Genomic DNA, 12472 nt, shown 5'->3' with positions numbered 1-12472 from the left:
AAATTTCTTTATATATGAAATTTTTCATTCTAGAAAGGGGAAATAAAACAACTACCTCCAAATTATGTTTTAGAGGGAAGCAAAGAGACTACACGGGCTTTTTTGTATGTTAGTGGTACTATTTGTTATAGATAAATTATTGAATTTTTCTAAGACTATTACCTGAACTGTAAATTGGTGATAACATTATCTGTAACATAAAATTTTTGTGAGGACTAACTAAAAACAGATCTGAAAGCAACTAACAGAAATAAGATTTTTGTGAGGGCAAATTAAGAAAAGATGTAAGTAATTAACAGGGTTATTTAACAAGAAGTGCACATCTTAGTTTAAAATCTCTCTTTCTCAGGGCTGAAGTTGTGGCTCACTGGTAGAGCACTTGCCTGGCATATGTGAGGCCCAGGGTTTGATTCTCAGCACCGCATATAAATAAAGATTGATTGACAATTAAAAAAAATACTTAAAAAAAACCTCTCTCTCTCTTTTCTTTTGTGGTGCTGGGAATTGAACTCAGGGCTTTATGCATGCTACCACTGAGCTATGCCCCCAACCCCCAAATTAGTTGTTTTTAAATATATATATTTTTAGTTGTAGATGGATACAATACCTTTATTTTGCTTATTTATTTATTTTTATGTGGTGGTGAGGATCAAACCCAGTGCCTCATATATGCGAGGCAAGTACTCTACCACTAAGCTGCAACCCCTGCACTGCCCCAAAATTAGTTTTTTTAATATTATTTTTTTTTTTTAGTTATACCTGGACACAATACCTTTATTTATTTATTTTCATGTGGTGCTGAGAATTGAACCCAGGGCCTCACACATGCTAGGTGAGTGCTTTACCATTGAGCCACAAACCCAGCCCCCAAATTAGTTTTTGATGTTCATTTTTTCCCTGATGTTCATTTTCTTTCTTTTTCTTTTTTTTTTTCCTTTTCTTCTGTGGTACTGAGGATTGAACCCAAGGGCACTCTACCATCCCCAGCTCGTTTTTTAAATTTTGAGAAAGGGTTTCACTAAGTTGCCAAGGCTGGCCTCAAACTTACAATTCCCCTGCCTCATCTTCCTGAGTTGCTGGGATTACAGGCATTTGTTACTGTGCCCAGATTCTAATGTTCATAAGCATTTTTACAAAGTCATAGTGCCCACCAACCATTCATGAATATAATATTCATGAATATATATTTCTAGATAAGTGTGGCTACCTGCTTAATAAAAGAAAATTTAAAAAAAGTTCTCATTATGTATTCCTTATCCAAATTTAGGGGACCAAGTTATGAAGGCATTTAGGCATATTATTTATGCTAACAGTAACATAAAATCTAATTGGGATTAAAAGAAATCTTAAAACACTGACAACAGGCTCAATGACTGTTAAATTTTGACTCTCAAATAGATATTTAAATACTGATTCTAAAGTGACCTTCTGATAAATATTTGGACTAAGATATCAAAGTAGTCATGTATTGGTCAAATTAACTAAATGTAATTGTTTTTTTCCAGTGCTGGTGATAAAACTCAGGGTCTGGTACATGCTAGGCAAGTGCTTTACCACTGACATATATCCCAGTCCACAAATGTAATTTTTAAAGATTTTTCTCATGATGAAAAAGAAAGAATACATCTACAGACGTTTTATTTAAAGATTTTTGGCTAATAATCCTTATTTAAGAGACATAAAAGAACTTGAAAGAGTAGAGAGAAAAGTGGGAACAACATCAAAACTAAGAACTCAAGATCTATCCCTGTTCTGGTTTCTCAAGCAAAAAAGGCCATAATTAAATTGTATACATCATCTCTTACATGCCAGCTTCTAAGGTTAGATTTCATATAGGTCTCAACACAAATCTAACAGGGAAAAAGTCCATGTTGGAAGAAATTAAGTACATGTATGAAGACAAGAATGGTGTGACTCCAAGTTGTTTACAACCAGAGATATGAAAATTGTGCTGTAAATGAATTGAAATGCATTCTGCTGTCATATATAACAAATTAGAATAAATTTTTAAAAATTTTTAAAAAAGAGTGAGAAAAAAAGGGAATCATCTTCAAGACAAAGTGCTATGATTTATGTAAGGGCAATATATATTAATTGAAAGGGATCATAGGATGTCAGTGGAAAACCTCCCTGGAATTAATCCTTTAAGGAATATAACTACTGTACTGACACTCTACCTATAACTTAATCTAGAGGCCCAAACTATTTTTATAGAACTAATATGCTCATTTTATCAATCAGGTTCATTAAGTGGTCAAAATTTTATTTACTGAAATTTGATAAGCTTCTGCCAGTTCCTTATTATCAAGTATAGCTTAAATCATTTAAGGAAATGTTAATTTGACTTCTTAGATCCCAAAATATTTATTACTTTTAAAAGTCTTGAATTGTTTTTCCACATTAATAACAAGATATATACTTGCAATTAAAATTCTATAATATATTTAGCATTCTAATTAAACACTCATTACAAAAATAAAATACTACCTTCAAAGACATATCTTCTCTGAGAACAAATAATGATTTTTGAAATAGTCTATGTATAAAGAATATATGGCTTATAAATTCTCTGCATATAAGTAGAAGCCAGGTGAAACAAACAATTTTAGTGGGAAAACTACCCAGTAGAACCCTCTGAAATCCTAATACTGGATTGCCAAATTCATGAGTGTTGACACAAAAATAATATTATATGCTGAAAGGGATACTAATTCTGTGAAAAGATGATACATTTTAGTTAGAAATGTTTTAATTCTTGCTATGGAAACAGCTCCACTTGCTAAATGAAGCAGATTACTTATAAATGGTATCTTTTGTTTGGATAATTACATTTCAGATAACCAATTACACACCTCTCGCATTATTAGTCATAGCATGAATGTATATGATCCAATGATTTAAAAAGTACAACATATGGCTGGGTGCAGTGGCATGCCTGTAGTCCCAGCTGCCTGGAGGAGGGAGATAGAAGGATTGCTCGAGCCCAGGAGTATAAGGACTAAGCAACGCAGCAAATTTGTTTAGGAAGGAAGGAAGCAAGGAGACAACATTATGAAATAATTGATTTTAGTAATGAATCTCCATGTAGTCTCCTTTTTTAGATTGGTACTCTTTATTGTAAAGTAAAATTCATTGCAATGAATTCTTGGATATGACACCAAAAGAATAATAAAAGCAAAAATAAATAAGTAGGATCACATAATTTAAAAGCTCTGGATTGTAAAAGAAACAACTAAAAAACAAAGCTAAAAAAGCAACTAACAGAGTGAAAGAAAATATATGCAAACCATGTATCTAATAAGTAGTTAATATCCAAAAAATACAAGGAACTCCTAATAATTCAATAGTAAAACAAACAAACAAAACAGACAACCTGATGAAAAAAATGAGCAAAGGATCTGAACAGACATTTCTCAAATATATACAAATAAATAATAAACAGGTATATGAAAAGATGTTCAACATTACTTATCATCAGAGAAATGTATATCAAAATCACAATGAGATATCATCACATATGTGTTAGAATGTCTATTATTAAAAAAGAAGTATTGGTAGCATTATGGAGAAATTGGAACACTTCTGCACTATTGGAGAGAATGTAAAATGGTATAACCACTATGGAAAACAATATGGAGGTTCCTCAAAAAATTAAGAAGTAGAACTATTTGCAATATGATTGCATAATCCCACTTGTGAATATTTATCCATAAGAACTGAAATCAGGATCTCCAAGAGATATTTGTACTCTCACATATTGCAGCCTTATTCTTAATAGGTAAAAGGTGGAAGCAACCCAAGTGTCTACTGACAAATGAATGGATAATCAAAATATGGTATATACATACAATGAAATATTATCCTGACTTACAAAATTAATCCTGCCATATGACACATAACATGAATGGATACTGAAGATATACTAACTGAATTAAGCAGTCACAGAAAGTTAAATTCTAGATGATTCCAATCATATGAGGTATCTAAAATATTCAAACTCACAGAAACAGATAATAGAATGGTGACTGTCAGAGGATGGTTGGGATGGAAAAACAGAGGATGTTACTATTCAACTGGTATAAAGTTTCAGTTATTCAATATAAACAAGTTCTAGAGAGATGCTGTAAAACATACCTATGGTCAACAATACTGTATTGTACACTAAAATTTTTATTAAGAGGGTAGTTCTCAAAATTTAAAAAAGGAGAAAAGTAAAATTCACTCTAGGGATTTTTATCATTCTGATTTAAGATACTATATTGGGGAGGAAGAATATATGAAAACATTTTGCATTTATGCTATTTTTACTGAAGAAAGAATTGCACAACACAATCTTGTAACTTCTTCTACATTATCCATATTTAGTCATAAATTGATTTCGTAACTTATCATTGGTCTCAACTAGATATTATTTTCACATATTCCATCAATAAATTCATCCCTCTAAACCTTCTTCCTTTATTCTCTAGCAGGACTGAGTTGAAGCAAGAAAGGCAAAGAGTTCTTTCTAGATTCACTTAGCTAAATACTCTGGCATTGAGGAATGAGAGCATGATTTGCTGAACATTGATTTCTGAGTGTCATTCTGCAGCCTTTTCATTATTCCTAGCATTTCTTTCTGGTAAAAGGTGAACTTCAATTTTTTATGCATATATGTTTTCCTGGCTTATGGTAGCTTTCCCTAAATACACACAGTATACATATATCTTTATGACATTGCCTTTTCCTCTTTGGCCCACCCTTCAAAGGTAGCTTCTTCACTATGACTAAAACTTCTCCAGTATCTTTAGAACCCTATACTATTAATTCTTCTCTTAAATCTTCATTTCCCTCTCCTCATTTTACTGATTCTTTCCCTTCAACCAAAAAAGTCATCTCAAGGTGTTTCACTCCTGAAAATTCCTTGGCTTTATGTCATCCTCAAGGAACTACCTTTTTTTTTTTTTAATTTCTGAGGCATACTGCTTGAGACAGTCATCTTCACTTTCTAATGTTATTAACCAATTATTAGCCTGTTGTCAGGTCTTGCTGTTTTCATGAAATTGTGCTGGCATTTGTTACTAATGACCTCTGTGTTGCTAAATCCAATGAAATAGTCCTCACACTAGATTCCTGTTGTCTTAATATGATTTATCACTCTCTTCTTTCTCAAATGCTTAATTTTCTTGATTTCTATTATTATTACATGTATAGAAAAGACTAACATAGTAGGCCTGATTGCTATCCTTTGAAGGGCCTGTTTAGAAAATTGGTCCTTTGGATGGCAAATAAGAGCTTAGAATTTGGGAGGCTTCCCCCACTCCAACAGATAAGATAGACTTACTGTACCTAAACTATTTGTGCTAACAATATGGTTTATACTGAACCTGCATTTCTTTGAGTTGAGAATTTGAGCACATGCTGTTTAAAGGATATGTACATGACTGGCCCCCAATCAAAAAACCCAGGCACTGAGTCTCTAATAAGTTTCTTTTGTGAATAATAGTCTATATACATTGTTGTTGCTGGGGGAAGGAAGCCCATCCTGTGTGACTTCAATGAGAGGAAATTCTTGGAAGCTTGCACTGGTTTCCTCTGGACTTCACCCCATATGTTCTTTGTTGATCTTGCTTTATTTCCTTTTGCTGCGATAATTCATAGCCCTAAGTTCAAGTATATGCTAATTCTGTGAATTATCCTAGTGAATTATTGAACCTGGAGGTGCTCTTGGGACCTTGAATCTCTTACAGAAATTTCCAACCTTTCTGACTATTCCTTTTTGGAACAAGAAGCCCTGTGGGCTGCTGTTAAATACTGACATACATACCCTATGGTTCCAACCTCAGCCCACTATTCTATTCACTAAACTTATCCGACTATGCAAACTCTTTTACCTTCTGGTTTTAAACTATTGCTCATGTGCTAATAACATCCCAGTCCATATTCCAAGGCTGAACTTCTCTTCAGGCTTCAGGTTTCTAAAGGCAATTGACTGTTGAATTCTATACAGGTTTTTTAATCTCCCCATGTCCAAAATAAACCTATTATCATTTCCTCTCTTCAGTTATCTGTTCCCTTAAGATGCCTACCTCCAATTATCTATTTAGTCTCTACTCTCCCAAGCAAGATAGTTGCAAATAAATTTTACTCCTCTGTCAACCTACATAGGCCATCTTCATATTCTCATCCTTCTTCCTAAATGTTTACTGAATCCTCATGCCAACTATCACTACTCTAGTTTCAGACCCTTTGCAACTCACCTATTACAATATCTCATGACTGATTTTTGCTTCTCTGACATTGCTCTTGCTTATTTTTAACTCCTACAAAGCTGCCAGAGTGAGCCATTTAAAAATCAAATCTGACCATTCTGTCATTTCCTGTTTATTTATACAGCTTTCCTGGGCTCCAATCACTTTAAAAGCATAAAATCCTAGTTCTTTGTTCTTGGTGTGAGACTGTCCAGAAACTGAAGCACTTGGAATTCCCCTTACGCAAGTGGTTTCCTGCTTCTGTACTCATGCTATTCCCCTGGGCCAAGGATATTCTCTAGATTTCCCTGCAGGTTAATATCCATCCTAGTTTGTGAGCCTCACCTAATGGGTCCAGAAACCCTTTGTAGGAGTTTATTTCTCAGAAAGTCTAAATGCCCTTCCTGTATACCTGCCTAGCACATTGTAAATACCCTTTCTATTAAGTCAATTCACACACTACACTTTCTTTTTGAAAATCTTCCTCAGTAAGACTGAATGAAGAATTTGGAATTTGGGAGGTAGTTTCAAAATAGGTTCTATTTATAACAAGAACAAACTGATAGAAAACATGATTACATGACTTCTCTGAATGAATTTTCAGTGCTTTATTCATTTTGATAAAAATTACCTGGAACTACAAAAATAATAATTGGTGTTTGAAAAATTACATCATCTTCACTAAACCTGATAATACTTTTATTTATGTATTTTGGTGCTAGGGATCGAACCCAGGATGCTTTACTACTGAGCCACATCCTCATTCTTCTTTCTTTATTTTTTTAGACAGTTAAGTTTCTGAGGGTCTTGCTAAGATACTGATCCTTGCTAAGATCCTTCTGTGATCCTTCAGCTTTCTGAGTTGCTAGGATTTTAGGTGTGTGCCACCACACCAGGCTTAATTTTTTTAAATATTTGAGACAGGGTCTCACTAAGTTGATCAGGCTGGCCTCAAACTTATGATTCTCCTGCCTCATCCTCCTTATTCTCTGGGATCACAGGTGTGTACCATGTATAGCCTGACAATACTTTCAAAGGCATGATGTCTGTGCATTACAAATGTAACATAGTACGTTGACAGAATTAAAGAGCAAAATAAAAAATAAAAAATTGTTTTAGGGAAAAAATTTATTAAAAAAGAATTAAAGAGCATATGTAAAATTAAGAATCCACATAGCTCTTTGTAGATTCCTCAAGTAACTACATTTAGGATCTACTTAACAATGAGAATACATTCTGAGAAATGCATCATTAGGTGTCTTTGCTGTGTGAACATCACGAAATATGCTCGCGTAAAATGACTATGATGGCTGTTTTATATATGTTATATACAGTCAGCCATTGATGGAAATGTAATTATGCAGCACATGACTGTATATACAAAGAAAAACTATTTCATTCATTCAGTCTAAGTTGCTTTCTATATATACGCATGCTATATACCATATACTTACCTGTCACAAAAAAAACTTATGAGATAAACATCATAATATTCATTTTCAGATGAGAAAACTGAGGCAAATAAAAGTGAAAACTATACTCAAATCAAAATCCATTTGACTCCAAATTCTATTATTTTCAATATACTATGTAGTTCATAAATCTTAAAAATTAACCTAAACTTGATTACCTCATCTTCACAGGTATCAGTCTTCTTTCCTTTTTTATCATCTTTATCTTCTTCATCCTCATCATCCTCATCAGCTTGGTCATCACTATCATCATCATCATCATCATCAAAATCACTGTCTCCTCCCTTCCTTCTTCGCTTGCGTCCTGGAGTAGGTGTACCCAAAGGATGTTGCTCTTCTCCAAGATCAATGCCACCTGAAGTGTCTCTTTTGCCTGTTTTCTTAGCATGAATTATTCTGAGCCTTTAAATTTATCAGAAAATCATATCGCATAAAAAGCTACTTTCTATACCTTTTAAAGAGTGTAATATGAGTTTTAAGCAAAAATACCTTATGGCACTTCTCTAAAGCAATATACTACTAGCAAAATAAATTAGAATTAGGAAATTTAAGAAATATGTTTCCTAAAGTACAGTCTATATTAATTTTCAAGAGTTGTTTTCATATTTTGGCAATGAGAACACATTTATAACAAGTATGAAAGCTGAAAAGAGTAATTCAAACAATGACTAAGTGATAATTCTGATCCCTATACCATGTGACTGAAAAAATTTCAATTCAAATTACTACAAAGAAACTACCCCTTAACAATGAAGTTGACTACTTTTATCATGATATTTCCTGACAAGAAGATAACAAAGTTTCAATGTTGAATAAGTTTGGTTACACACTAAAAAAGCAAAGTTTAGTTAGAAAAAAGGGGGCCATTTCAAATAGGTTCTAATAAGAACAACCTGACAGCAACAACCATCTTAGAAAGCATGATTACATGACTTCTCTGAAAGTAAAAGAGAAACTGACTTATTTACATAAACTCAATGAATCTCTAGTCCATTGTAAATTCTGCCCACATGCCTTCTACATTAATCATTGTATTTCCTTTAGAAAAAGTAAAGCAAGTAGATTAATAAAACGGACTTACTTGCGGAGTTTACCTTCTACTACCCACTTATCTCTCCTTAAGTTTGACATATAGTCAATGTTCTTGTCAATTTCACTGCCAATACAAAAGTTAAAAGATATAAATTAATCCATTTATGCAATATATTAATTTACTATGCAAATTAATATATTTTGATGAGGAAAAATGATACAATTGATTTTGTGTGTATACATGTATGTATATGTATGCATTCATAAATGTATGTACATTTATGTTGAGAAAAGAGAATTTCTTCAGTAGTGGATCTGACGTTAGTATTAGAAAATTCAGTATGGTTTCTACTTTAAGCCAAGAAAGGAATTATCTACCAGTTTCCTTATAAAGACATTTGGTTTTCCAAATAATTAATATGTGATCATTTCCAAAATCAAAGCAGGAAATCAACACACATGGAGGGCTTGGAGTGTGGTTCAGTGGTAGAGCAATTTCCTAGGATGTGTGAGGCCCTGGGTTAAATCCCTAGCACCACAAAAACAAAATAAAAACCACCAGAACACATATGGATAAGGCACATATGTACCTATGTACAGATAATATCTGAATGTATGTATGGAAATATTCAAATGGAAACTAAGAATATTATGATAGCTGGTGATAAGTGAAAAATGGTGCTTTTCCTCTTTTAAGGTAGAAACCATCAGTACAAAGTTTATATTGAAATTGTGTGTGTATGTAAGTGTTTTACAAAGTGAAACTCAGTATTATAATTTGTTATCATGTCCATGCTTAGTGAAATTACTCTTTCATCATATTGTAAAACTTATTGTCACACTCTTTTAAATAGTGACAAAAAGTAGCAAAAGTAAAGGAAATATTAATATAGCATTACTACTAAAATATGTACAAAGAACTTAAAATGTCCAGCAAAGGTAGAAATGCATGGCTCTGAATATTCCGATTGAACCTTTTCTCTAAACAGGTAAAAGAGTAAAATTATTGAAGTCTGTAAAGTGGTTAACACTAAGAACAAGATGAACATGGATTTATTCACAAATCTTGAAATGCTAGAGTATTAATATTTCATTAGTAAGAAGTATGACAGTGCAAGACTGACTTGGACATTTTTGGGGGGATACTGGGGATTCAACTTAGGGAGCTTAACCACTGAAGTATATCACAAACCATTTTTATTTTATTTATTTTATTTTTTTGAGACAGGTTCTCATTATGGAGATTCCTTGGAAAGCTGGGAATGGAATCACCATTTGACCCAGCTATTCCCCTTCTTGGACTATTCCCTAAAGACCTTAAAAGAGCGTACTATAGGGATACTGCTACAACGATGTTCATAGCAGCACAATTCACAACAGCTAGACTGTGGAACCAACATAGATGAATGGATAAAAAAACATGTGGCATTTATACACAATGGAGTATTACTCTGCACTAAAAAATGACAAAATCATGGAATTTGCAGGGAAATGGATGGCACTAGAGCAGATTATGCTAAGTGAAGCTAGCCAATCCCTAAAAAACAAATGACAAATGTCATCTTTGATATAAGGAGAGCAACTAAGAACAGAATAGGGAGGAAGACCATGAAATGAAGATCACCATTAAACAGGGATGAGAGGGGGGAGGGAAAGAGAGAGAAGGGAAATTGCATGGTAAAGGAAGGAGACCCTCACTGTTATACAAAAGTACATACAAGAGGAAGTGAGGGGAAAGGGGGAAAAAAAACAAGAGAGAGAAATGAATTACAGTAGATGGGGTAGAAAGAGAAGATGGGAGGGGAGGGGAGGGGAGGGGAGGGGGGATAGTAGAGGATAGGAAGGACAGCAGAATACAACAGACACTAGTATGGCAGTATGTAAAAAAGTGGATGTGTAACCGATGTGAATCTGCAATATGTATACGGGGTAAAAATGGGAGTTCATAATCTGTTTGAATCAAATGTATGAAATATGATATGTCAAGAGCTTTGTAATGTTTTGAACAACTAATAATAAAAAAATAAAATAAAAAAAAGGAGAAAAAAACAGGCTCATTTAGTTGCTGAGGCTGGCTGTTATCCTCCTGCCTCAGACTCCTGAATTGCTGGATTATAGGCAGTACTGCTGTACCCAGCTTTTACTTTTAAATGAGATTAAGTACTTTTGAAAAAAGTGTAAATTAATATAGTGACAATAATCTAAGGCTTATTAGCATACAACCAAATAATAAGGGGCTAGATAATTCTATTTTGTACTAAAGAAAATCAGGTAGTCATCTGTTCTCAAAGATGTCAAGGAAAGAAAAATTCTGAATTCCTGCATGGGTGCTAGACTGGCACTATAGCAGAAAAAAATATAAAAAACTGACAGTATATAAATAATTAACAAAATTATTAAGCAAAATAGGTGACAAAGAGAATGAGTTTCACACATATATATACACACACACATATATATGTGTAGAATGATCTAATTTTTTACCAATAGACTACAAAGAAATATACTAAAACATTATTAGTGGTCATCTCTGAATGGTGAGATTGTGTAATTTTAATTTTCTTGGTGCTAGTAGGTAACTTAAATTTTCTATAAGCATTTGCACTCTGTTGTAATTAGACAAATTCAAACAGAAAAAAAAAAAAATCACCAGAGAAGCCTGGCCATATGCTTACCTCACTACACTCTTGCTGCATGCCAGTTCATTGATCAGGAAAGCAAGGATTGAGGCTTTCTGTGCTGGAGTGTGAGCCTGAAAAGCTTTGGTCTTCAGACTTTCAGTGAGCTCAGTTTGCCCACAGTGGGCTTCCATAAAAATCTGCAAAATCTCGGACACATTGTCTCTATTCACACCAACATTCAGCAAATGCTCTCCAAGTGCTGTTTTAGCCTATAAAAATTTGGCATTTTTATCAGTACTTATCATAACAATTTCTAACATAAAAACAGTATGATTAAAAATACTGATTTATATGTTCTAGATATTACTGACAAATAATACACTAGGGCAGAAGTTAGCAGAAGTTTTAAGACATATCTATCAAAGTTTCTTTTACTATAGTTAACTGTCTGAACCTTTTCTCAGGCTTTACCTAGACATTTTATCAGTAATGGCAGGGTGGGGAGGTTCAAAAGTATTATTATTGTTTTCTAGCTTTACAGTGTCATAGGATTTATTGCTTGGTATACTGAATAAAGAGAGGTTTGAAACAAGTACATCTGGAAGCTCCACTCTTTACAATATTATCTAAAGCAAAGCTAACCGGGAATGTATATCTTAATGAGGATTAAGATAAATTTGAAATTATTGAGTATTCACTAAGCAATACAGAGTCTTAATGTGCTGGTCTCAAGTGCCCTGATAAGCCTGACAGTTATAGTAATTGAGTGAGATAAAGAAAAATTTCAGAAGGCAAACAAGAGTTCTAATTGCTTTGTGAATTATGAATTCTGTTTGTGACAAATACCATTTGGGTATTTCCTTAAATCAGCTTGGTCTTTGCCTAAAACGTAGAGGTAAAAAGAGTAATTGAGAATGGGCTACATACCTTAAGCTTTATAACCAGGTTTACACTAATGCAAACCTACATTTAACTTTGAGAGACATTATGTGAAAATAATTAGATCAGTCTATGCAATCTTCTGTTAATATGTTTGCGTTAGCTACAAATGTACTAATACTATAATTGTTTTTAAAAAAATTTATGTAAATATAAATATATATGTATATATATATAT

The 12472-nt window shown here is 33.2% G+C and overlaps 1 protein-coding gene across 10 annotated transcripts in view; it reads right to left on the bottom strand.

The window, feature by feature from the left end:
• Baz2b (bromodomain adjacent to zinc finger domain 2B) overlaps positions 1-12472 on the bottom strand; it is a 351303-nt gene that overhangs the window by 33473 nt on the left and 305358 nt on the right. For all 10 annotated transcript variants that reach the window (XM_071619137.1, XM_071619140.1, XM_071619138.1 and 7 more), the window contains 3 exons: positions 11410-11624; positions 8784-8858; positions 7861-8104 (listed from right to left, as the gene is read on the bottom strand). In XM_071619137.1, coding sequence (XP_071475238.1) covers positions 7861-8104; positions 8784-8858; positions 11410-11624 — 534 coding nt within the window. The remainder of the gene's footprint in view (positions 1-7860; positions 8105-8783; positions 8859-11409; positions 11625-12472) is intronic.

The sequence above is a fragment of the Marmota flaviventris genome, chromosome 11 (genome assembly GCF_047511675.1).
Source record: "Marmota flaviventris isolate mMarFla1 chromosome 11, mMarFla1.hap1, whole genome shotgun sequence".
Taxonomy (NCBI): Eukaryota; Metazoa; Chordata; class Mammalia; order Rodentia; family Sciuridae; genus Marmota; species Marmota flaviventris.
Note: the sequence above shows the minus strand (reverse complement) of the source record. Positions and strands in the feature narration are given on the sequence as shown.